We start from the raw sequence: 27,480 nt of genomic DNA, 5'->3' as shown, positions 1-27,480 counted from the left end.
GCACAATACAGCACAGGGGCCGTAACTTGAATTTCCCCACGAAAGCCATCTAGAGAAAATTTCACAAAAAGAACAAAATTTAGAGCACATATGAGCTCCACACACAAAACCTTAGGCATGTGCAGCAGTATCAATTCATTGCATTGAAATGAAGACGCAGACGAGATGAATAATTGAAACGCCACACTAGCGTGACATTTACGGAGAAATATTCTAGAACAATTTAATATATATTAGGCAGAGAAATAAGTAACATAGTTTAGAAATGTCAAGCTACTTTATTCATACAGGCCAACTCTCCCAAATTTTGTGCGTCCCATGCTCCGGTGTATCTCGTGTCTCGAACTTTCTTCTTGGTCAACCCCAACATGCAGAAATTTCAGGCCACGAGATAAAATGGCGCGCGGAACATACACTTGCAAAAAGGGAGAAACTGACGCCGCGCCTTCGGGGGGCAATATTTATAATACAGACAATGGAGCGAACGGAAAACAAAAGCTTGAACAATCTTCCTTCACTTAGATGATGCTGTTTACGCCACACTTTTGGCGATACACTTTTGGACCTTCATTCAAAACAAGCCCCCCGTGTGGAAGCCAAGAGTCTTTTATCTCAATAAAGAGTTTTGGTCGGTGTTTTCATTCTCTTCTTTTATTACGGGAATCGGCAACTCACAATTTTTTCCATCCAGAGGGATTGAGGAGTGGATGCTTTTGCAATTTGCGCCGATCTTCAAGTGACATTTTCATGAGGGTGACAAACAGGCTGTCTGTACCTACGATGGCCCGAAAGGTTAGTTGGGTTAAGGTGCAAATGGGTTCAGAGTTGGGCTACTTGCTAGCAATTCATAAGGATAGAACATTGACGGGAAGAAGAGGAGAACATAACACGAGCACTTAATAACTACCGAAGTTTTATCAGACCCATTTTATTCGGGTACTTTAGAGTGGCCGAGCAAAATAACCCGCATAAACGACTAGTTATCGCTGTTGCTTAAAAACTAAGAAGCCTCAGGCTGTGGAAATCGTTACATAGATGAATAACATACAAGTAGTATCGAACTAATAAGAGCACTCGCTAAGGATGCGGCAAAACAATGTGCGGAGCCTAAAACGCCACAACACTACTTCAAGAAACACCTCGCATTTTTACAGGGAAATCATTTGAAGCTACGTTTTGCCCGTGCAGGCCTGGCTGCCAGCTTTATGCAGAGTATATAAATAAATTTGTTCCGGTTGTTACATTTTTGATGCCATTGTTGCGACCAAAGGACCAAAAACAAACTTCCTTTCCTCTTTCCTCTTGTGTCATACTCTACGGAGTGTTGGCTGGCAGTCCAAGGAACACTGCCTGCAAGAAAAACAGTAATGCTGATAAGTCACAGCATAGGTACTGGCATTCAAGTACACCTTACGAAAAGCCAGGTACCGCCGAGAGGGCAGCACCCATGTCCACACCAGCCTCTGCGTAACTTCGCCAGCCGAGCCTGTGACCAAATCCGTCACAATTTCCACATGGTCAGAAAACAACAACAGTTAGGTAGCCTGCAAGCTGACACATACCAGCATCCCCAACAGGAGCTTCGCTGCTATAAACATCAAATCAAATCAAATCAAAAGTTTATTTCGCTCACAGTTACATCGACGTGAAAAAGATACATCGAAGGGGCAAGGAAAAAAAGAAAAAAGGAAACATTGTCTTATACACCAGAAGCAAGCGTAACAGCCATGAACACTGCGATGAGACGAGAATGAATCAGAATAGTGAACGCACTAACCATAGTAAAAGTCACCCACAGTATTAAAATGACCACGAATAAATTTACCAGCTCAAGACAAGTAAATTTAAACAAATAAAGAGGCATGTGGCTTTAGAAGTTTCGGGATCGTTTCGTAAACGAATTTTTCTGTAGTGAAAAACTTGTGTTCACTGTAGATAAAGCCCAAACAGAATTACGAAGTTAAAAAGCCGAAGAAATGAGCATTCCGGGACGGGTAAAACAAAAAGACATTGCGCGTAGAATACAGCGAAAGCTAAGTGCATATTGCCAAGCAATTAAATTATTCCATCACAGCTCCCGTACGATTACAAGGGCCAATTAGTCGCTGAGTGGTCCCGATGTACTTACAGCCAACAGCGCATAGAAAACACTGAACAGTTGAGGAAGCCGCACAACCTGATGCTCTGCTAAAAACAGCGCCAAAACAGGACACGAGCGCAGCTATTTGTTATAATGTACCAGTTTGTGTAATCATCCACTCCAATCTTACGCAACGAACGCAAGCCTCAGATATCGTCCATTGGCCGACGCGGAAAACAGAAAACATACCGCGAAACAGTCAGTGGGATAACGAAATCCCTGTGGTAAGTTATATTACAAGTTAAACAGTCCCCAGCCAAAACAGCAGCCCAAAGAAAACACCTAAACCGTTACAGGACACACTTACCGAGTTCGCTCCCACGGTGCAGTGGCATTGGTCCAACATGCCGATTTGATGGCCGTAGAAGAATGAAGCGTGTAGCGCTTCAAGCAACAAATGGGCTCATCGGAGCATCCGTGACTCACGCCGAGAAACAAGCCTTTGTAATAGCAATCCTGGCGTCATCATAGATTAATCACAGCGTTGAAATGGGTACTGCGGAAAGCTCTACCACCATGACTCAGCCCGCCGCCATTTATCTATACCCCGTCATGGAACAAAGAAATCAAAGCCCGCCTGGAGATACTGCGCGACAAGCACTCCTTATAGGTTAATAAGAATTTCGGACATACAACGTAACAGTTAGATGCCGTATTCTGCTGAGGTAACCCGTGTACCACAGAAGTAACCTATAAACCGCTTTTAGGTGCGGAGCACCTTAGGACTTCACGATGTCCGTCCGCGTCCATGTGCATAGCATTTACAATAGCAAAAAACACAGTCACAGTCACAGGCACAGTCACAGGCAGGATTCGAGCCTGCGTCTTGTAGACCAGGCAGAGTTAGTGTCAGTAGTCTTATCCACTGGGCTAGGACAGTTTTTTTTCTTTATTGACTGGGCTACGACCATGAGTTAGTACCCGAGAGTCAAACGACTTACTCCCTCGCCTGTAACGGTGCGGAGTACATTGGGACCTCCCAATGTCCGTCCACGTCTATCCACGCGCACACCTCCATCTGGCGAAGATCTGTGCGGCAACTATCTAAAAGGGTACAAAAACACTCCAAAACACTTGAAAACAGGCACAAACATAACCTAGCAACGACAAAACGCACAAAAACACCAGTGTAGTCAAGTTTTGATCAAGTTGTAATACACAGTGACTGCATCGAACTACGCTGGAGGGCGCTACGCGTAAACACGAGATGGCGGCGCGGTGCACCGCGTATGTAAGCGGGTTCTGGAAATAACACACCCTCTTCCCGTTATGGACGGAAACCAACGTAAAAAGCGTCACGCTGCTGCTTAACGTCTACCAAGGCAACGAGCTTCCGCAAATACGAAAGCACGGCAGGCGGACGCAAAGCGACTAAAATCGAATGACGGTAGGGGCGCAAATCGAATGTCACTCACGGCGTAACCTGGATGTCATTTCCAGACCCCGTACTCCGAACCCTCGCCATAATCCACGGAGTGAAGATGCTGCCACTTTTTAACTTCACTCCTGTAACCCTTACGATGGACTGGGGTAAAGAAAATATCAAATTCTCTCCATTGTAATTTTAATGCTATAGGTTACTTCTGTTTATCAGTTGCAGTGTAGGTCACCATGATTGGAATGTAGTTACACGAATTTGCAAATTTCATTTCAGACTTCCCGTGTCCCCGATGCTACGAAATGCTCAGACGATCGAATGTAGACCACCTGGGACCACTGCAGACGATGGGAAATCGTGTGTGGCGGCACGTGTTATTGCAGTTCTGTGACCAGACCAGGGTGACGCTTTCCGCCGTGAACCTTCTGTCCTTGCCCCCCAGAACTGCCATCTGTGTTGCCAGTAACCGAAACCAAAGCTGGTTGAAAGAAAGGCATCGTGACAATTTTTGGGTGACGGCTAACGGCTTTTTGTTCGGTTTTTATTATTAGGGTGCGAAGAGGTATTGCTTCCAGCATAACTCGCTTACATCACACTTATACGGCCAAAAAGCGAATATGCGTCAGCCATTTGCGACCCTTACCAAACTTACATAATTAACCACATCAAATCACTTTAAAACCGCCCAGTCCCATTAATCTTTTTAGACTACTCCTGTCATTCCAGTGTCACAGCCTTGAAAATTGATGCAGAACTGCTCGACTTGTCGCAACGACGCAAAGGTTCAAGGTTAGCACTTTTTCACAAACTTCATCACCACCCATTGCTTCATGGCCATTTCTTTTCTACACGAGCTTCCACTCTTGCTAGAGAAGACAATCCTTTCAAAGTGAAGCGTTTAACATGTAATACTTTGAACTATTCTTGGCCGTTCGTTCCGCGTACAATCGTTGACTGGAATGCATTGTCATCACACATAGCCACCGTCATTGAAGCTGCTAAATTTAATCAGCTAATCTTCACGGAAGTTGTGAATTGAAAACAAAACTCGCTTTTGTATTGTGTGACCCCGGGCAGATTGTTCTTTTTCGACAGAGATTTGTTTGTTGTTGCTTCTTTTGAGTTTATTTTTACGCGTTATTTTGAGCTAATATTACATTTATCATATTTGTGATCGCGCATGTGTTGTCCTTTTTATGTTCTATTTCTCCCGTGTATATTGCCGCGAACCATGTATGGGTTTGTTTATTTATGGTTTATTTTACTGCCCGGCCACGCCCAGTTCTGTTATGTGTGTATAGAGCGAAGCGCGTCTTCCATTCTGTATGTTTATGCCGCACGGGCTATGTCATTCAGATAACCAGACTGTTTCACCCTGACGTCACTAAGCCCAGAATGATCTTCGTTGATCTACAATGTTCTGGATGTAAATCGACGGTTCCAAAAACACTTGCGCCGAAATATAAAAGCCAGCAGAGCAGATGCCACGGCATTCAATTAGACGACACTCATCTGCGCAAGTCACTTTGTTGACCGCTGCTTCGCCGCCTCTGTATTCTTTTGAGTTGTTATGGGAGCACAAGTTCGCTCCAATAAACTTGTTGTTTCTTCAAGACAGCTGCGTCGTCTTTGGCTACGTGACAATATCTTTGTTCCTATGTTTGTTTCTGCTGCATTGACTGCCCGCTATGTAATACCCTCCTGCATGAGGGTCTTTAGGGGTACTTTGAATGAAAAAAAACGAAAAGGCTTTAATTCCCTGTTAGTACTCCTTTAGATAAAGCCCAAGCGTGCCACTGGTGATTCGTGCGAAGTAAATACATGCATAAGAAAAGCAATTGTAAACAAGGTTGGTTTCGAATCTGCTTACATTACGCTGATATCCCATTCATAACAAGAACCTGAGCTTCACTTATAAAAACAAAAGGTAAGGCATGTTAAAAACCAGCACACGCGACAAAATGTTTTTAGCAAACTAAAAGTCTCAGAAAAGCAGTGGTAATTTGTCTTCCTGAGGTTTTGCAGAACATATAAGAGAAAAGCACGGAATACACAAGACCCATTGAAAATAACTTGGGAAGCGGGATAGTTTTCATATCTTCACATCCTTTTTACTGAATTGTGGAGCTGCTGAACGGTAACATGCGTGTGTTCTTAAAGGAAATCACTCAGCCTTACTCGGTAAAGATTTTATAATAGTGGGAATCAGTTTAGGCAGCATGATTTTGGTCTTCTTGAGCAAAAAAGGGCTTGAACATAGCAATGGACTGTTGCAAAAAGTATAAAGTAACATAACACAACTTTTGTTTAGAGGCGAGACAAATCGGCGTAAATTATCAGAATTTCTATCTGGTGCCAAAGGCCCTTACCTTTGGTAAAGCTGCGCCCAATGTCTTGAAGGCATATTCCGTCTGCTGGTCTAAAGGGACGCTCTTGTAAACCTAAGAACAGTGGCAGTGATTAAACAGGCACATTTCATGGACAACATTGCTATTAACCAAAACGTAGGAAAAATGTGCGTGGACACTTTGACGAAAATGTCAAAACATATTTCTCCAAACCTAGTTACTCAAGAAAAGCAACGATATCAATTTTGTGTCCGCACTACGCTTTGGGCATCTACCGGGTCCTAGAGGTTGTACTTTTTACAGCTGAACAAATACACACATCGCAGATTCCTGTAACGACATATTTACACCTGTTTTAGGTAAAACTGACCTCTAGGCAGGAGCACCTGTAGGAAAATCGATTTTCCGGTATCGATAGCTCTACTTGAGGAAGACGGATCAAACCTTTACGCTGTAAGCACGGTACGGATCTCGGTCGATTGTACCTAGTCTGTCTGTGGACTATCGCAGGGGCGTAAATTCCCGGCTCTTGAATGCTCCACAACGTTAATGCGAGTTAGCATGCTCGCTGCTCCAGGCCATTCTAGAGTTAGGTCTCACTGATTCCTGGTATACAAGGTAAAGAAATTGGTGTGACCATTTGTGTAGAATAAAAGTGAATTTGAAGGGACAACTTCTTGGGATTTACTTTCTGTTTTCCGGGGAGAGCTAAGTATTTCTCTTGGGCGATGTGCCCAGCACGGCAAGTTTGGGCCCTGGTACAAAGTAAGAATAAGCCGGTTGAAACTGCCTGTGTTGCCGGTTCTTTTTAATTAAAACAGCGAAGATCACAAAGTTGCCAAAGAATGAACCCTGACCCTCACAGTTGCATTCAGGGCAGTTGCCTAACGAGGTTAGTTGAAATGGATGCTGGGGCCGAGTTTATTGTAAATGTACTGAACATGTTAAGGTGCATCGCACGCGTTACAGTTTTTAAGCATCAGGCAACAATGCCGTGCTTACCTTGTAACCACAGTATGCTTTTTTAGGGCAATGATCATATACAACACGTATGCCAGTTTGCATCTAAAACTAAGTCTACAAAAATTTCTGTCCTTTTCAGCTTAGCGGAAATCTTCTCTCGCCAATGTTTTCTAAGATTTTTAAGCGGGAGAGAGACGCATTTGCCATCTTAGGCAATCACCCCCTGTATACTGCGCCGCGAGGTGGTTAGCGCAAACTTTTATCGTAGGGTTCAGTTCTTGATATTACCTTTGTAAGCCCGGTTGTAATCGTGGCCTACAGAAGAGCCGTGCCCATCACTGTTTCAGGTTTTTCAGGTTTGTTCAGGGATATTTGCTGCAGGAAGAAAATATTTCACGCTCACCGCTATTTGGTTGCCATGGGGGCCCCAGCCAGGAGTACATGCCATAGGACACTTCCCTGATCTCCTCTACGAATTAGTGCAAAGGGTTGGGTTGAAGGAAAACGGAATAGGATGAAGGGAACGATTTGTAGGAAATAGGAAGGGACGGGAGTAGCGAGTTTTGGTTTAGATCGAACGATGTCTGAATCTTTTTCAGGCCTGAACTATCGCCTCAGAGAGAGCATCAGAAAGTGCAAATTTGTAAATTTTGCGGCCCCCGGTACGGGCAGCCCTCTCGCTTACAGGAGCTGTTTGCTAAGCTCCGACAATCAGAGAGAGAGATAACCTTTCAGGTGTTAGCATTACTGGCCCTTCTTGTGACACTTGATTCTATAGCCCATACTCTCGGCGGGCCCCGACCACCGGTACTAAAGATTCGTCCAGGACGTTTTCGACTAATCACGGTACTTGGATGCTTCTGCCTTTCGGAATCGGCGAGTACCGGTAGTTTGTTTGGCGACCCCATGCCCATTACGGGAATTGTAGTTTCGCCGCGGCAAATGTAATCATGTCTTTTTTTCATTTCCCCCTCCAGCGGCTGACGGGAATAAGAGTCTTTAGGCTGTTTTGGGAGCCATGCCAGGGAGATCAGTCCGGCTCCACAAGCCGGTAGTCAGCAAGCAGAGTTTCAGCGGTCGGTGTACTAATTCTCTCTTTCCTCGTTTTCCTGAAACGTCCACACCACCCTTCCCGTACCGACTACTGTTTCCTCGAAGGTTAGTTCGAGACCTGGCCACCATGAGCCCCCCGCGTAGGAACTGATTCTCCGGACCAGGAACCTCCACGTCGGTAACCAGGCGCATGTCCGCCATGTAAGGGGAGAGGGGCCATGGCCTCCTCTAATTCTGGAAGGAAACGTTTACCACAAGCTTGATCGAATTACCATTCCAAGCACCAACCTTGGTAGCTACCTAGGCTGTCCTCGCCTGTGTCCGCATCGCGAATCGGTCTCTTGACCAACCGCGGTGGCTCCGTGGCTAAGGCGTCGTACTGCTGAGCCAAAGGACACGGGTTCGAATCCCGGCCGCGGTGGCCCCTTTTCTGATGGACGCGAAAAGAAAAAACGCCCGTGTGTACGACATTTCGGCGCACGTTGAAGATCCCCAGGTGGTCAAAATTTATACGGAGCCCTCCACTACGGCGCGCCTCATCGCGTGCGTTGCGTGCGCAGATTAATCCCTACAATCAATCAATCGAATCGGTCTCTTGGAAGGAACTTGCCCTCAATGTTCCTGGGAGCTGCTCAAGCTCGAATGGGGCGTTGAATACCCTGAAAGCGGGTCCTGGTCGCCCACTCACTGCTGTCATTGCGACGGACCAATGAAGGCACCAGAAACCGCCATGGCCCAGCCCGCCGGGAAGGGGGCCGGCGGCACATGCAGGCTGACAGTCGTGTTTCCCCCGTAAAGAATGGCATAATTTTTGTTTTATTACCAAAACATGCAGTATACTTGGCAGGTGCGCATGAATATTCTACCAATACCTCACGCCATGGTGTCCTTTCTCCTCAAGAATGCATTAAATACAGGTGGTTTAGTGTTTTTTGTTTGGACGCCATTATTTGTTTACCAGTGTAGCGCCTTCATATTTGCCAAGTAGATCAACGTGTAATAAATATGATTAGTATTCGCAGTTTGGCTTGCATCGCAGAATAATGTGATTCTGACTTGGAAGTGTCGCTTGCAGAAGTTTCTGTTGACTTTGAGACACGCGTGAATACGCGTGCGACTGTGCGACTTGCGACTGGCGGTGTTAAAAATTTGAAATTAAAGTAATTTGAATATTGCGGTGCGAGAACAGGCTTTTTCTGCGGTGGTTGAGTGTTGAGTAAGGCGGAGCGTTATTCAACTGATGAGTTGGTAGGATATAAACCAACATATTGTAATATAACTGATGTTTTCTTCCACAGATGTAGAAATGTAGATGTATTATGGCTCACGTTTTCGCTACTGTAAATGGCAATTCTTATTTTCGCATTTAAGCGACTGCGCGAATAAATGTGCGCTACATACTGCCAAACCTTGTAAATTTGGCTTGCTTTTTTGTTTCTACAGTCGAACCTTATTTAAACGAAGTAATATCGTCCGAGTAAGTTATTTCTTCATATACGATATTCGTCGTAAATGTAAAGCTAAAAATGGTTCAAAGCAATCGCTAATCTGGCTCCCACAAACATCCTTGATACTAAAACGCATTATGTTATTCTTCGAGCCTACTGTAAGCAAGATAGCCGTTATCTTCCTCCTTGTGGCATTTGAAGCTCCATGTACCACACGAAAATGGAAATTCAAACAGGGCAAAGTTCATCTGAAAGAACAAGCCTGCGTTTCTATTTTTTCGAGGAAGGATCTGATATTTGTCTGGTGGCTATTCACAGCACTGAGCAGGATGAAGCTTTCCAGAATCACAATGTCTATGAACAAAGCGGCCTTTTCTACTTCTGCAGGTTCAGACCCCGGGAGTTTTTTTCTGTAGCTTCACAGCCAACTGGTCACATATTTCTTCGTTATAACCGCTAGTGCGCGCCGCTTTTAAGGTTTCACTTTCGTTATAAAAAAAATAGGTGCCATTGAAATAAAGTGTGACCAACCAGAGTTCGTATGTAGTTCTAGCCGATAATTCGCTATATCAGTGTTTGTTATAACGAGGTTCAACTATAGTAGGTGTATACGTATTAAGTTCGAAAATTTTCTTTCGAATATACAGAATTTTGAGCTTCCTAATGGCGAAAGAAGTCTTACTTTTGGATGTGTAGTAAGCACCTAAGCACAGTTTTATACAAAGAAATTCCTAACACACAAGAACATTTTGTTTCGTTCAAAAGCCGGTGCGCTCAAGGGCCGATGTTCACGTTTCCTTGCAGGAGCCTAAAAACCGGTTGGTACGATATGTAAAGTTTGTACACTGTCCTCAGCAGTGAATGTACCGGATAACCCACGTGAAAATATACCGTCGCTTTCCTGCCTGATTTTCAGCCTCAGTTTATTGAAGTTGCCATAGCTGATCGACTATTAGTTAAGGTGAGGGTAGTGTACAGGGTGCGTGATATAATTTTGTACCTATAGTATTCAAGGATACTTTCACGTTCCCATGGAGCCACTAGAGAAAAGAAAACCTAAGGAAATCGGCTTCGATCTATCCTCCAAAGGCAAAGGTGAACACACGAAAAATAAACACAAGACAGCTAAGACGGTGTAATCACGCAAGCGTTATATATGTTGAAGACATAGTGGTGAGATGCGTAGAGATGCCAAAAAACGCATTTATTATCGGAAACGTGCACGGTCAATGCAGTGACTCTAGGGAGATACAACGGGCGTCCAACAGCTTGGACGCCTGAAAGCCAGTGGGCTCTCCTTCAATATAAAAAAATATTGTTTGCATAAGCGACCAGGTTACCATGCGGAGGTATGAAAAAGAGGGATAGGTCATCTGTAGGTTGTTTTACAAAACCCATGTAACCCATGCGGGTTCCGGTATAGTTTATGTGTTTGCGTTATATATGTTGAAGGCAGGCAATAAGAAAAAAATATAAGTTTGTGGGAAGGCAACGCGGTCGAATCTTACTTTTGGGATCCGGGTTCAATTCCCATGCTAACTGAGGGGGCGTGCTCAGAAGAGTCGGTGCATATAACAATTATTTCGTGCGAATACACTTACCCGAGGGATAATTAGTGTCTTGTGACCCAACTAATCCATGTATTACGGCAGATATGACTCTATTTTCGCAATGTTCATGCTTCCTCGAGCGGGGAGTTTTAGAGCTGATCAATGAAGACCTTTCGGCAAGTAAAATACCATAAAACGGGAGAAGGGCCATAGCAGTAGAGGTGGTGTTTCTTGTTTTTACTCTAACCGCCCCCCTGGCCGTCCAATTAAAAGCGTAGATTTTTCTCGAGCAGGCAAATTATTATCCGGCCAGATAATACGGTGGTCAATATTTGTAGCTAAGGAGGCTATGTTTGCAGTTCTATAAGCAGAATGTCTGATTTAATGGTCAAAAGGTATTAGGAAATCGCAATATTTTGCATTCAATTTAAAACAAAATATAGTGAGTTGTGCTCAGTTTTCAAATACACTTGCTTAAAATCTACTTGCTTCATTGTTTGCTCTGCGGATAACGCACTGCTTGGTGTCTTATTAACGCAAAACAGAACGGTAAGAGGCGTCAGCCGCACAGCGCCTGCATTTGACGCCCCTTCCTTGCGGTGTTTTTGCGTTACCGAGGTCAAAAAACAGAGGTTTCGTTTAATGAAGGTAAGATTCGCGCGCGTGAAGTTTGTCGTGAAAACATTACCAACTTACCACTTTGAGCCCGTACAGGATGCTGGCCACGTTTTTCATTATATCTAGCAGTTCTTCCATCGGGGCGCTCGGCATTACCATACTTAGTGCAACTAGCCCCAACTCAAGGTATGCCTGGTATTGTTCGGCTGTCGCGTTCTCGATCTCGTCGAATAGGCTGTTGATATAGCTGTGTGGATGCGTCTTTCGGCTTACCTAAAAAAGAGGAGGATTGCACCAGTTACTCGCAGTGAGGGTTAAAACACTAACTTTTCCACATGTTGTGTTCTTGGAGTCATTTCTGCTAGTTGGTGTAGGCTTCTTAGAGCCATCTAGGTTTTCTGTCCAGCAGATGCCATGTCGCTGACCAGACGACTGCGTCCAGCGCAGTATATCCTTGAGGATTACATCAAAGAAACAGTCATTCTCAGTGAGCGCAATTCCCTGGCTATTGAGAAACATATTCACGATGCTCGGCCACCAGTACCCCGCGTAAACAGTCACGCACGAATGGGTTGCGGTGGTGTGCTCCTGTGGTACGTACACAGTACAACCAGCTCCACGCAGTGTAAAATCTGCTCAAGCAGCGGGCCCGTAGTTCTCGCGTGACGGCTCGAAAGTCAACGGGCGCTCTCTCGAGAACGGCAGCATCGTCGCCCCGTAAATCGTAGGGTTCGTGCTGAGGACTCGGCAGTTTAACGTTAGTGGCGGAAGGGTCCCTTCCATCTACCTCCTTTAGCGGGACGGAGAGGTACCCCCAACTCCAAGACCACCGCGACTTCTATCGGTGATCCCGGAAACCGGTTTCTGCGTGTTTGCAGGCCAGTATGGGAACCTGCTCCTAGGCCCCTGCTCCTGCCCTGCTCTTACGCGTGACGCACGACTTTCAGCAGACGGACAAAAGACTCACCCTACAACGGCTCCCCTATTTGAGCGACTCTGTAACACTTCCGCTAAACGCTTGTACTCACTCTTTCCTTAGCGCGTGGAAGCATTGCGAAAGCTATAGGTATCCCCAGCAAGAAGCACCAATGCGTGTTTTGCTCGTCGCAGCAGATACGCGTTCTGTTTCCGCTTTGCTTATGTCACTTTGTTTTGGTGCGCAAGCATTCTGGCGGCAGCTACGATGGTTTGGTGGCAGCGATAGCGACGGCCTCAGCCTCGGCGTCGGCGTTGTAACAGAGTGAGGGATGAGAAAAAAAGTGGAGGTAAACGTGGCCAGAAGGTAAGAACGAGGGCAGTATGCTGAGCCCGCACGAGACGCTCGTCAAAGCGTCTGCCAAAAGGGTGAGGGGTGGCACGCACTGCTACCGCGTGTCGCTCTCATTGCCTCTGCCTCCCACTCTCGCGAGATGCGTCTTCCCTGTGCGTGGCTCATGCTAACCACGTGACATTTGAGCGGGAAGTTCAAGCATGATTTGCAATTACATGCGTGCCGGTTGCTGCGCTGCGACATGCTTGGAGATAACAGCAGAGTAGCGCGCACCGCCGTAAGTTCGGTGATCACGCTATCACGTCGTGAGACCTACCAGATATGCGTCGTAACCGAGAAGAGGGAGTATAGTAATCTTCAGTGCATCTTTAAAGTGGCTATCGAATGCATTCATTGTTGCATTTAACGTAAAGCCGACCAATAGCCGCTACACCGCTGTGATGGCGTAATTCCAGCGGTCGAACAATGCCAAGACCGTGAAACAGGGAGAAATCTTTTCAGCGAGCTTCTACGTTATTTGATGGGCATAGAGCGGTAAGTTTTGGCTGAGCTACTACTTTGTAAACACTTAATCTAAGAAGTGAAAGTGTTGGTTGGCTACGTTTTGTAAGCATTTAAGATTGCAAAAACGTGGAAACAGTGTTGCAAGGTCCCTTTATTAAATGGGCATTGGTCGACTTTCTCGACGTTGCGGGTAGTCATAACCTACTTCCGTGGAGAACGCGCTCTGCCACACTAAAGGCGGCCAGCGCGCCTATTGGCTTCGAGGACATACCGTGACGCCACCTACGAGTTACGCTACTCACATAATGCCAGATTATGTTGTCATCTGCTAGAACAAATTTCCTGTGCTTATGCGACCGGATGTATTTTTTTCTTTTGTTGTGGCCACCGTGTGCCCCCCTTCTGGTAGTTTCGATGCAAATTACACAAAAAGAGGTCTGCATACCTAGTAATCCAGTCGAGCAAACAACTCGCTTGTTCCTAGCAACAGCGCCGCGTGTAGGTAATCGCTACCATCGTGACGTACAGTTTCTACAGCCAGCACGCGCCATAGAGGATGTAACTGTTGCCGATAAAATGATCCTGTTCATTTAATTATGAACTACTTGCAACTTGACATGTACCGGACTGTCTGTGCAAAAAATACAATATGCCTTGCAACAGCGATGGAGACGTGCCGATTAGTAGTGACTTCACCACGAGCACGGCGCGCATAGCGTGTTAATAAATGAATACGTGCAAGCGGCCAGCGGATAGCTTCGCCGCACATGCTTAAAAATGCTGGTAGTATCTGCAGTTTGGCTTAAATCGTGCCTATTTCCCTTCGAAGTATTTTTTAGTTATGCCCAGGTTTGGTTAACTGTCTCCGGCGCACTGTGTGGGGCTGATTTGTTTACGTTTCGCGATAACTCCCAGCAATGTATGAAAACAACGTTTCGAAGCCTTCGCGGTTGGTATCAAGGTAATATGATAAGGATTATTCGGGTAGGAATATTAAGTACCGAATATATAATAGTAGATATTTAAAATTTCCGTAAAAAAGAGAACATTACACAATTGGTGTGGGGGGCCAAGTTAAAACAAACCTACAATGACAAAACTTTTCTACACGTGCCTCATGGCACCGTCCTTGTGGAAGCAAGGCGAGACTGTTCCGGGCTCAAGCGTGAGATGGTGACTGAGCTCACGGATGATATGACACATACCTTGAAAGACTACATCTGACAGGTACCTAAAAACACGGTTAAAAGGAAAAAAATGGCTCATCCGGTAAAACCAACAATGGGTGTTGAGGTATCATGGAGGCGTGTGCACAATTCTCGAAAATGAAGCTTTCGTTCTTTCCAGATAGCTTGCATTCCACTATTACGTGAACGACTGATAACAACCCTCCACATCTCGCGCAACGTGGCTGTTCTGTTCCTTTGAATAGGTACTGTCCGCAGATGTTGCATGGCTATGGCCTATTCACAGTCTACACAGATAAACATCTGTGATTCTGTCAGGTTTCTTAGAGATACATCTACCCAATATCGGTTTAACCATGGACAATTTGTTTATTGCTCGCACACTCTAGCCTTCCTGCTACTGGTCACGTAATCGTTTAAGTACGTACGATTTAAGGTACTCGCACGGGATGCATTCCATAGCTAAGTCACTCCGAAGAGCAGCAGCTGCAGCCGTGGCCTCCGCGATTTGCCGCCGGTAGCCGATCGCGGAGGCCACGCTGCAGTTCTCATGTCTTCTTCATTTGCCGCTAGGCCGCAGTTGCCTAGGACCCAACAGATTGCTATTTCAACTTTTTGTTTGCGCTAAGCACAGCAGCTTGAAAAGTTAATTAAAGACGTGATTTTTTTTGTATCTTCCCGGATGCTAAATCCTGCACAGAGCTTTGTGAATCATTGAATCATTGAATCATTGAACTTTGAATCAGTGAATCATCGGACTTTGCCATGAAATATAATGTGTACAGCCCTGACAAGGCCGCGTGTTTGAGCAGTGAAGATTGATGTGGCTTTTGGTATAGTCTTTGACATAGAAACATTTGGACCGTGTGCAACACATGATACCGCAGCTGTGGACTTAGAGGCATCTGTGTAGAACTGAGAAGCCTTGTACCGGTTTTGTAGGTGTAAGAAGTGCTGTTTAATTAATTCCCTCGGAGCTGTTCGTTTATCAATCTCCCTAAAAAACAAAACACAATAGAGTATTGATCCCATGGAGGGACAGAGTCAGCAAAGGTGGCTTTCTGAGCGTTAGCGAAGGATACTTCGAAGCCAGACGCCAGCGCGCTTATTGACAGTAGAAATGGCTTGACCTTTGCAGGTAGGTTTTCAGAAAGCTTGAAAGCCTGGTTGCTTAGGGTGCTGTTGTTTGGATGCTGTGTCAAATATGTTACCTTGAGACTATAATTTAGCCCAGTGTACTTCTGCTGGGTATCAAGAGATCACTCCATGGCATCTACATACAGGCGTAAAACGGGGCTTGCCCGAAAAGCGCCGGTACCCACACGGAGGCTGAAGTGGTAGACACGGTTAACATGTTTAGTGCTGTTCTCTTAGCGGACTGTTAAACAAGGCACCCGTAGTCGACGCGTGACCTCACAAGCCTATTGAACAAGGCCAATAGGGACTTCGTGTCACTAACCCATGACTGGTTTGAGAGGACTTTCAGAATCTTCAGTGCGGCCAAGCAATTCATTAAAATGCGCTAGAGATGTGGAATGAATGAGAGTTTGAGAGTAATGACGGGAGCAGGGCGAACACCACGCTGCCTAGAGAAAACGACACATGTGCTTTTGTCCGGATTAACACAGAAACCAATCTTATCTGCCCATTTCGCAAGTCTGTTTACACCAAGTGGAATCTCCCGCGAACATGTGGACACATTGCATGACTTAATAGCAATATGTACATCATCTGCATAAGGTTAGTAGAAAATGGAACGAGGAAATGTACGTCCTGAAGAGTTCATCTAATTAATGAAGAGATTGCAAATGAGCACGCCAATCTGTGGCACTCCATTTTCTTGAATGAACGTTCTCGCTAAGATATTTGAAACTCCAACCTAAACGCTACGCTCGGAGAGGTAGTCTTATACGAAGTCAGCGTGTTCCCACAAACACAAATACTCTGTAGATCGCAAACAATACCTTACCGCCATGCGGTGTGATGGGCTTTCAGCGTTTGATGTAATTGATGACACAAATCCAATTATTCAATTATTCGCTTATTCAATAACATACCTACATTCGCCAGAAGGCATTATTTCAGCGGCGTTATATAAGAAAATAAACCCAAAGATTCCCAGGCACGGCATATAGGTAACAAGTAAAGAAAATTCAAAGAAAAGACAGCGGAAACAGCGGAAACAGCAGAAAAATGCAGACAACCGCAGGAAACTAAAAAAGAAAAGGAAAGAAAAAAAAACGATTCAAGTCATGTGGTGCTGATCCGCAAGCGCTGCCAGAGTGCAGTGAAAAAGAATTCAGCGGCGGCGACAACAGGAGTGTCAGGTTCAAAAGACTGGGGAAAAATTACGCTTAGAATGTTGATGAGCGGCAAGAACATTCGGCAATTGTTTGCTGTTGTCCCTTCGTCTGGATAGATATGTGGGCGAATGAAGGTACTGATGTAGATCCATTGCCACCTCCTCACACACAATCTGTTTCAAGAATAAACGCTAGAAAATGTGCGTCGCAGTTGTAGAGTGTCCCGTGAGAGAGATTGTTTAAGGTCTTTAACGCTAATTTCTTGACTGTACAGGGTAGTAACAAATCGAAAACACGATTTTGAATTGCCTCCAGTTTATTTATAGGGATATCAGTGTGTGGGTCCTATACCAACAAAGCATAATCCAAAATCGAACGTAATTCAAAAAGTACAATATTTGTGTGATATCTTGAGGCGCCTTATTGAATTTCTTCTAATAAAGTTAAGGTTACGTCCACTTTTTAAGGTGATATATTTAACATGTTTATTCCATGAAAGGTCTGATGAAAGAAAACACTAAGATATTTCGCGTGATCTACTTTTCCAATCTGAACGCTACCTAGATCGTAGTTTTGGACAATGTAATCTTGCTTTGTGCTGAAGTTAATATGACTGCATTTTTGGGATTAAGGTTCATGTGCCCGTTCATATGGCCCCAGGCAAGGACTAGGCCAAGACCACAATGTAGGGAAAAAGCATCAACGCCATCCTCTATGTCCCTATAAGCCGCGCAATCATCCGCGTAGGTGAGAAACAAAAGTTGTCCCAAAACAGCTTCTTCCAGCTTCTTCCAGCTTTTTTTTTTTTGCTATACGCCGGATCCGTCGGCCATTGGCCTTTCCCCGCTTGAAAGGCAAAAGCTTTCAGTCACCGGGCACCTATAAAAGACACTCCACGCCTTAGTCTGTTCCTGAGGAGCCTGCCTGCAATCATCTTTCCACCAAGGTTTTCCCTTTGTAACTATACTATAAAAAGTCTGGGGAGTGGAGTTAAGTGCAGCTTCGGTTATATGGGTGATCAATGTCTCTGCAGCTTTATTAATACAAAGGTGGTCTATAAGTATAGAGTAAAACTCAGAGTTCTTTACAGATTTTCCAGTCTGCTGCCCGCTTGTTGAACTTTTGTGGGCACGTTGTATAGTCTAGATTATTGTTTAAAAGAAAAGCGATCACATCCATACAGGCTATTAATGAGTTTTCACTGAAGTGCTGGAGATGCACCAAGATACGTTATGGCGATATCTATGCAAGACATGTGTCGTGTATGTTGGTTCTTGCTTAATCAGTATGCAGGCCTCTTGATGATAGCCGAAACTTTTCAAAGAGGCGTCCTCGAAAATCAGTGCGTGCAGACGCCCAGAGTGGGCGGTGAGCATTACAGTCCCCAAGTAGCAGACACAGCTCTAGCAGCTCGTCAAGTAACGGTTCAAACTCCGTACCGGAGACGCCATGGTTTGGAGGTATGTACAATGAGCATACTGTTACCAAATAAAGATAATGGCTCGTATTGCTACAGCCTCTAAACTTGTCTTTAGCGGTAGGAACTGGCATGGCACTGACTTTTGCACGATAATTGCAACTTCTCCAGAGGGGTCATGCAACCATCCCTGTCTCATAAATGCAGAATCGTCCTTTAAAAAGTGCGCGGTACGCCCTCACCCGTTTTGCTGAGGGCGAACACATACTACCGACACCTACTAACTATTTGACATGTGACCACAATTCATACATATCGCCCAAGTTTTTCAGGGACATCTGCAGTTTCATTGGGCTACCTTATCGGCTACTGTCAGTTTATGATATTAAAATGATTAAGGAAGTGCCGTGCTGTTGGGAACAGGTGGGAGTAAGGGTTAATGGAGAATACCTCAGTAACCTCAGATTTGCTGATGACGTTGCCTTGCTAAGTAACTCGGGGGACGAATTGCAAACCATGCTTTCCGCACTGGGCGAACAGAGTAGAACCGTGGGCCTGAGAATTAATATGCAGAAAACTAAAGTAATGATCAATAACCTCGGGACAGCACAGCCGTTTGAGATAGGGGGCGAGGCAGTGGAAGTGGTAAGCGAATATATTTACTTAGGCCAAGTTGTGACCCCAGATCCCAACCATGAGGCAGAGATAATTAGAAGGATCAGAATGGGGTGGGGTGCATATGGCAGACATTATCAGATAATGAATAGCAGCCTACCATTGTCGCTGAAGAAGAAAGTGTATGACAGCTGCATCTTACCAGTACTCACCTACGGGGCAGAAACTTGGAGGCTCACTAAGAGGGTTCAACTTAAATTGAGAACGACTCAGCGGGCAATGGAGCGGAAAATGATAGGTGTAACATTAAGGGACAAGAAGAGAGCGGAGTGGGTCAGGGAGCAAACTGGTGTTAAAGACATATTAGTAGAAATTAAGAAGAAGAAATGGACTTGGGCAGGGCATGTAATGCGAAGGCAAGATAACCGCTGGTCATTAAGGGTAACAGAGTGGATCCCTAGAGAAGGCAAGCGCTGCAGGGGGCGGCAGAAAGTTAGATGGGCAGATGAGATCAAGAAGTTTGCGGGGATAAATTGGTCACAGTTGGCACAGGACCGAGGTAATTGGAGAATAATGGGAGAGGCCTTTGCCCTGCAGTGGGCGTAGATAGGCTGGTGATGATGATGATGATGATGTGCTGTCATCCTCCCAGTCTCCAGACCCCTTGCCAGGAGCCATGACCCTAGGTGGCTTTTGTTTTGTGCGGTGAAGAGACGTTCCGCGCCGTCCCGACGCACCGCGTACCGGAGATTTTGGCATTGTGTCCCTGACTTCTTGCAAAGCCTCGACAGCAGGCCTACGCTGGATAGTTGCGGCAGCATACCTCTCAGCCGAATAAGCCACTTCAGTGTCAGCAAGGGTCCTAGCGTTGGCATCAAGGGGTGCTAGGGCACCCTTTGGCACTTTGTTTGTTCTTGTGTGGTGGCCTTGGTCACCGGCACTGAGGGGCATGTGGTCCCTTGGTCTCTCGCGGGGAGGGTTCCAAAGGGAACTCTAACTGAGTGTAGCGCCACCCCCCGTCGCATTACATCGTCAAAGCTAGTGCGTGTTAGGAACAGCGTATGTCGTGCTTCCCGAAAAGTAACGTTTTCCTTGTACTTCTGAACGCGTTCAGCCGAGCTCTGAAGCCGGGCTCTGACCCAAGAGATAGGTTTAAAAGAAGGGGAATGCCAGCAATCAGTGGGAGGGATAGAATAGGAACACTCGAGGGTACACTATGGACTCGTGTCGTAAACTATGGACTCGAGGAGCAGTCGGAGGTCTTTGGGAGAAATATCTGTGCTGCAGTGGACCTGAGTAGGTTGATGATGAGGATGATACTTCAGAGTAATTACTTCTTTCTAGTTCTTCTATTGCGAGCGCAATCGCGAGTACGTGACGTTCTCCCCTTGGCAGTTCAGAGAGTGAAGGGGAGCTTAACAGGTGTCGGATGAGTGGTCGGGAACCGTGCTCCCTTGCGCATGCTCCCTTGCCGCCGCTGCTTAACGAACAATGGCCAAATCTTCAAATGTAAATGGCACCGTCGGGAATTTGGGACATAAAAACGACAGGGATCTTAAGATATTAACGTAAACTGCCTCTACCGACTCGGGCAATACACTGGTCGAGAATGTGATTGTCATTGTCTACTGGGTCCCTGTTTTTTCTGCGCTTAAGATGAACGTTATGGAATACCAACTAGCCCAAACGCAAGCCCTTATTCGAGAATGTAATGATTACATGCTTGGTTGGAACTTCCTTCCCATCTCTATGTGTTTTGGTTCGATGAACATTTATAACATTCTGGCGCTCGAACCCGTCCAGGCGTTCTTGCTCACACAAGTTTACGAAGTCTTAATCAGAAATAACAGCTCCGGTAGTGTTGATAGATCGGCTGGGAGGGATGCTCACCGGGTTGTCACCAACAGTGGTTATTTTGGTCAACTTGGCACAAGGATCGACGTCTTTGATTTCTAAGAGAAGGTCCCCGCTTCGCCACTTTGAAAACGTGTGTAAATGAGGGAGAAGATGACAGAAAAGGGGTAGCAAAGAAGATAGCAAGGTGAAAGAGCTGAGCGGGGGGCAGGAAAAGGCATTTGGCTGATTTTCCCCGGGCGGTTCATACCGAGGGCACCATCTGCGAGAAGCAGAGGCCAAAGTGGCGTGGTGCTGCTCCCGCGGGGCCATGAAGCTCCAAAACAACCCAGGCTTTGGCTCAGCCGCCACGGTGCCCTGTTCCCCGGACACGGCTACGCCACACACAGCCGGTGCGTAGGTGGGCCCAGCCCACCTGTACTAAGGTTCGTGGCAAGGCACCGAATGCCTACATCAGTAGGCGCCCCTGAAAAGCGGGTTTACACATGTTTATGTGTACGTATCATTAGGACCTTGGAATGGGATATTGTATTTTCAATGATGGCTTTTCTTTTGTCTCCAGACAGTTAGGCTGCATGTCTCTGGCACCAAATTCATGCTCCAACAATTCAAGAACTCTCTACTTCTTACAGAAGGGGAGGGTGTGCACATGTACGAGGTGAACCACGTCCTGGTGTCATGATTTGGGATAATAAGTAGTTTCAGAATATAGGGACCCAGCAGTGGGATCACCAAGAAGTAAGGTGAGCGCAACCGATTAAAAAAAGAGAGCTAAATTACAACAGAAAAAACGAAGAACGGCGACAATAGCGCATGTGTCTCGTCGTTTTTCGTTTTTTTTCTATAGCCATTTCTAGCGCTTTTTTTTTCAGCGGATATGCACCAATTAGCCCAACACCGTATATTATTGAACGCAACCGAATCAGGCTCTAAGTGTTATAGAGCAGGGTCTTCCTCAACGGCTCGCAGCTGGCATGGTTTGCTCTCATGTTGGGAAATTCAGTCTTACTTAGCATCGCGGATACAATTTGATTGCTGCATTCACTGCCGTCACAAAGGACAATCCCTAACACAGTGTTGCACCACACTGCTATCCGCTTTCTCGCATGTGGGACTTTGTTTTTACGATGATTACCATTGTAGTTTTCGGTGAAGAGATACCTGTTGAGCCTTGCGCGCTGAGCCTTGCGCGCAAGTGGGGCCATACCTCGGCCGCTCGCCGCACCACGCATGTGCGGGCAGGTGCTAGTGCCTGGTCGCTCAACAGTCTCCACGGCCACGGGAATGTAGGCTTACCATCCAGCAGCTATGTTATAGCCGGTTTCAGAGTCACCGCGAAATATATTCCCTTGCGCATTTCAAAGGCGCAGCCCTTTGCCAGCCGTCTCTGCGCTGAGCTGCGTCGCCGTCGTAACCGAATAAACAGTGTCGAGACCGAATAGTGAACGAAAGCAAAGTAGGAGAGTGTCGCGAAATTGTGAGGGGAGGGTGGTTTGCCGTTGCGGCGCGAGCGCTCTCCGAAAGTGTGCGGTGGGGGAGGGGGGGCAGTATGGTGTTAACCCGCACAAAACGCTCGTCTGCGCGACGCTGGCGAAAACGTGATGGGGGCGTGTGCTTGACGATGGTGTGCGCTCCCTGACTAAGACGCGTGTCGCGGCCCCTTCCTGAGACGCACTTCGCGCCGCCGACGCAGAGGCTCATCATCGCTGCCGTCGAGAGAACCCACCCGCCTTAGCACACGGCTTCTGCGCCCAAATCCGCTATCGCACATGTACAACTTGTGTTTTTGCGATCAATGTGACTTCGAAGAACGGCTGTTGCTGCAGTGACCTGCACCACTTCAAGCCGCTTCGTCAGTCTTTCGGGCAGGCAGGTTCGGCGTATGCGCGGGGCCTTCCCGCGTGCAGGAACGCCTTATCATTTTTTCTTTATTCATTTCTCGTGAACTGCGGGCGAGATCTAAAAATTTTGATCAGCGATAATCGCCGCCTACAATGTTGGTTGCAGAAAAATAGCAGTGGCTTAGCTCGGCTATGCCAGGATATACGTAGCGTGAGCTAAGGTTCAGATGGTTATTCTTAGCTTTCCTGGTTGCCTAGGATTACCTTGATTATCATGCTTACTGCTCCATCAATGACACGGCCGGCATACGAATTCTGTGACGCATGTATATTTATCAAGCGGCTCCGGCGCAGCGTCACCAATCGCCCCAGACCTAAGCTGGTTCCACAGGCGCACCCCAGTTTTGCTGCGACGCACGAGCCACCGGTTGCAGAGCCACCCCTCGTATGATTATCAAGCGTACCGGGGCGCCACGTGCGAAACAAAGGTGGAAAGAGACGCTGGTGCGTGGGTGTGTAGAGACGCTGGGAAGAGAGCAACGTTCTGTGCACCATGTGACGTCACTTCTCGCGTATGCGCAGCACGGCTCTTCAGGAGCCACGCGAAACTGCTTAACCTCCGCCAGTGCAGCTCACGCTACAAAAGGAGCTGCAGCTTTTGCTCACACCGGGTTCTGTAACACATGATTGGATTACAGAAGCAATGCCAAGCTGTTTGCGGGCATCTAAACAGAGTTGATACTGCCATGAAATACCGATGTGGTCTAATGACGCTTCAGGCGCTGAGAAGTCGTTTTAAGGAGAATTAACACGAAAACATATTTATAAAGCGGGTATTGAACGAAGTTACTCGCTGCAAACCAACTACGCAACAAGTTTGGAACGTTGATCCTACGAGTGACGTCAAACCGATCGAAGCGCCAGCCTCTTCAGTGGTGGCCCTGAGAGGCGCGCATTCCAGCCGTTCTTCTCCGGGTTCGTTTCCGTGCATGGTTGGTTTCAGCGGGTATAAGCAGCTGAATCCACTGATTCAGGCGACACACGTGCTGTGCAAAAGTGCTGCACATTGCAGTAGGGTGGAACTGGAATATCATTGATAAAAGTATGACGCTCCGCTTCTTGGCCACCAGTGCTTGCGCAACAGGTATGATTATGAAGTGAAATTCAGTTCAGTTAGCCGACAAAAAATTTTTGCCAACTGCAGTTTGTTCCACATGAAAAGTTACATAGTTACCTTTGACGTCAGCTCTTGGGAATACATTGAAAAAAAAACAGTTCTCTTGATTTTTAAGTAGCGCTCACAAGACAAACTTTATGACTGTTGCAGCGCGACCGCTGTTCCATACGCAATTCAAGCTTTCATATGAGGGTGGCGTATATAATGCACCTATAGAAAAAGTCTTGTGTACTAACCTTGATGATGTTGTTGTACGGTTTAATGGTGTCTTTTTGCACAGTCAGGTCGAATAATGCGTCTATACCAAGCACTTCTAGAACGTCTTCGATGGTGTCGAGCTTCTTTTGTGGCTTTGTTTTGTTCAGCTGAATTGGCCAATCTGACAGACCTTTTTCTTGGAGCATTTCTCTTATCGCTTCAATTTCCTGTTCTTCATTGAGACCTGAAAGGGGCGTAGGTCTTTTATACAGATAATTATTCAAGGAATAAATTTATTATAAAAGGGATGGCGCACTGGCCTGTCAGGAGAAACGGGGAAGGGGTTCAGGGTATAAAGAGCCATTTCAAAAAGGTTAAGATTATGTAAGAAAATAGCAGAGCAGTTCCGTCAAAGAAGACCTAATTACAAGTCTAAAGGCCAGACTCAAAGTGCAAGAGCGTAATGTATCACAAAACACATAGACACGAATTTCTCTCGGAAATACAAGCTTTGTAGACTTCCGGTATTGCTACATGGAATCTTAGTTTAAACACGGCGCCTTCGATTCAGGAAGTGACTGTACAATATTTTTGGGTAAGATATACAATGTCCAATTTGAATAAAACTTTTGTTATTAGAGGAATGCGGAAATGCACCGCGAAATTAACGAGGGAAAATTATGCTCACACACGACAGCAGTTGCATACGTAAATTAACAAATATGCATTTGTTCTAACAAGTTTTTCTCTGTTTTTTTATTTTTATGAGAAAGCATCAGTGATGTAGCAAGTTCAACCTCCGGCGTTGTAGTGGCCAAAAAAGGACACAGTTAATTGCTAACGGCCCAAAAAAAATGTGCAAGCGAATTCTCAGATATACAGAAAAATTCTCAGGAGAGCTCTGGTAAGGAATCGTAATGTAATTTAGTTGAAAAAAAGGCGCATACGTTTGGCCCTAACGCCACAACGGTACAATGACTAAGGAAGAGTAAACATTGATGTAATGAATGCGTTGCGGCCTTCGACTTTGGAACGTGTGTTTGACGCAAGTATTGAGTAATTTGAGCCGGATAAGTGCAGAAGTAGCAGTTAGGTGAGTACCAAGGTGCGTTACCGCAAGATGCACATGTTTTTGGCTTACAACGGTAAATGTAAGGGCCGGAATCTACTAAAACCTACAATCGGTTGGACTGTTTGCTTCGCGTGTGGTGGTTGTTGCTTTTCGCACCCAAACTAAACGCTCACTTGTGCGGGTGAGCTTCACGCACCTGTCTGCCTTTCTAAAGTTCTGAATTTCTGAATTTCGTAACGAAATTCAGAAATGTACGTAAGGGACCCTTGGCCCTGCAAATTTTGGATGGTATCTTGAACGACTGGTGGTGTCCGCGTATACATGTTGAGCTGGCGCTAGGATGAGACTGTTCCCAACATAACAAGCTCTCTACTCGGGCAGTCATCTTAAAGAACGGTCCTCTACGCCTAGACGGCAGGTAACAAAACGCTCTATCCCTGAACTGCATATCATCGGCTTGGCTATTTCTGTGGATAAGGCCGATGTATTGCCACAAATTGTATAGTTGGGCGAGTTGGCGGGAGCTCACGTAGAAGTGGTACCGAGTAAACAAACCGTCCTGTGCTTTCTTCCTCTTTTCTTCTTCGGCTTGCGCTGTTCCACTTGAGCAGGAATAAGGTTGATGGCTGTGATTATAATGCAAATTTTTTAATGGTCTCGGGAAATCACTGTTTGTAGCCCTGTGTATCAAACCAGGAGTGTTGCACCTTGTGTGTGGGGTGTAGTATGAGTGCGGCAATTGTAGCGACTATCTTGCATATACTTTCATATATCGCAGGGGAGTTTGTGTAATAATTCTTGTTGTAACATCGGTATTTTGGAAAATTTGGAAATGTAATTGTTTGCATGATATTTATTTTAATTGAAAGGTATGACTTTACAATCCCAGCTTTGAACGACCTAGCCCACCAGGTTCAATCTCTCTATTTTGGGGCTTTCTGTAACTATTTTCATTATCTCCAACGCTGTTTTGATCGCTTCACTTACCACTTTCCTTGCAAATCTGATATGCCAAGGCGGCAAGGTCTGAAGCATTTCTTATCTCAGTGATCTTCGGTAGCATCTCAAAAATTCCTGCGCAATGTAAGAAACCAACAACATTAAATAGTGTGCATTCTTATGCACACTATTACCAAAGGGATTGTACTTATCTGTCTCCATTTACGCGGAATAAATTTCGCCGCCTACCAACTATGTTGAGTGCCGAAAGAAAAGACAAACCTTGCTACCAGCCACACGTATGTGGTTGATGTTAGTGGCGTGCACTTGAGTCGCTTTCTAAGACATTTCACAGCCAATTTTGTCGATTGTGGTTGCCGTTATTCAGCTACAGTGTTCTAAAACAAATAAATTTATCAAGAACATCATAATAAAAATCCGTGCCTATAAACAGACACATATGTTAACGTTAGTAGCTGTGAAAGAATGAGCGTGGTGGTGTGCGGGCTGATAGTGCGCCGGCTGCGGCGGCGCTCGAGTGATGGTTGGCCGTCTGTGCGATGACGCCATTTGTCGGCCCAACGGGGTGCCTAGCTTGGCGTGACGGGCATCAACAGACATTCCGAATCCCGAACAGCGCCGCTGTTCAAAAAACAGATTAACTGTGAAACGTTTACAGACTTTCACCAAAAACATGGCGAGAACTCTGTAAGAGTTACTCCGGGTGTTGACGGAAAAACTTTGTCTCAGCCCCGTAGTGGACAAAGCTATGCAAAGACGCAAGGAAATGCTACAATAAAGCAGCCGTAAGACATTTTAGGTCGCTTTTTAGTATCAACAACAGCTGTGGCATACCTATGGAAGCGTTTTCAAACGAAATTTTCAATTCATGCAGAAGATTGTGAACCGATTCATTTCCAGATATTTCTTTTATCCGCTTCTTGCAAACGTAAGTGTAGAAGTCCTCACACGGATCTGTCGAGTTGGAGAGATACGACAAAATCTTCTGACCTGCAACGTCAAAGTGAAATATGTCAGTTTCACTTTTCGAGAACACTCCAGCTGCAAGTATGACAACCATATCGCATTGAGAGAAATGTGGCACTTCATGTTACTTGCGGAAACAATAAAGCAACTTTAAAAAGTCAAGCTTAAAGGTAAGGCGCCTTATCCGAAAGATTCATCCGAGAGATTGCCTGGTTAGAATAATACTGACACACCTCAAAATCTAAACTTTGTAGTTTCGGCGCGTTGAAACCTATACTCAATCAGTCTTTTTATTGCTAATGTGAAATCCCTTCGGAAACAAAAAGCACGGATATGTATACGTATATGTACGTCTATATATTATTGTATTTATATCTATACTGCCCCTACAGACTGTACAGACAGTCGACCAAACAAAAACCTCGCTTGGTACTAAGACTGCCAAAACCGAATTCCTCGCTATGTCTGCAGAATAATATTGTTATGATTGAGGGGCCCGGGGAATAAGTACAGAAAGCCAGCATTCTGTAATCCAAAGAACGCTTAGGAAAATAGTTAGACTTTTTATAATATCACTACTTTTAGTGAATTTTACATTTTTAATTTACGTTACGAAGA

General features: G+C 45.6%; 1 protein-coding gene across 1 annotated transcript; it reads right to left on the bottom strand.

Moving 5' to 3' along the window:
- Window positions 1–1,314: 1,314 nt before the first annotated feature.
- On the bottom strand, window positions 1,315–26,006 carry LOC144180221 (uncharacterized). The gene is made up of 4 exons (XM_077708601.1): window positions 25,924–26,006; window positions 23,903–24,108; window positions 11,577–11,771; window positions 1,315–1,350 (listed from the first exon to the last, which is right to left on the bottom strand). The coding sequence occupies exons 1-4, from the start codon at window positions 25,997–25,999 to the stop codon at window positions 1,315–1,317; spliced, it is 513 nt and encodes a 170-aa protein (XP_077564727.1). The 5' UTR covers window positions 26,000–26,006.
- Window positions 26,007–27,480: the final 1,474 nt, after the last annotated feature.

The sequence above is a fragment of the Haemaphysalis longicornis genome, unplaced genomic scaffold (genome assembly GCF_048455015.1).
Source record: "Haemaphysalis longicornis isolate Haplotype H1 unplaced genomic scaffold, Haemaphysalis longicornis Haplotype H1 scaffold_4, whole genome shotgun sequence".
Classification (NCBI taxonomy): domain Eukaryota; kingdom Metazoa; phylum Arthropoda; class Arachnida; order Ixodida; family Ixodidae; genus Haemaphysalis; species Haemaphysalis longicornis.
Note: the sequence above shows the minus strand (reverse complement) of the source record. Positions and strands in the feature narration are given on the sequence as shown.

Coding starts and splice junctions, on each gene's coding strand:
- LOC144180221 (XM_077708601.1), bottom strand. CDS start 25,999: ATGCTACCGAAGATCACTGAGATAAGAAATGCTTCAGACCTTGCCGCC. Junction 24,109..25,923: donor TCAGATTTGCAAGGAAAGTG/GTAAGTGAAGCG, acceptor CGCCCCTTTCAG/GTCTCAATGAAGAACAGGAA. Junction 11,772..23,902: donor CGTACAACAACATCATCAAG/GTTAGTACACAA, acceptor CCTCTTTTTTAG/GTAAGCCGAAAGACGCATCC.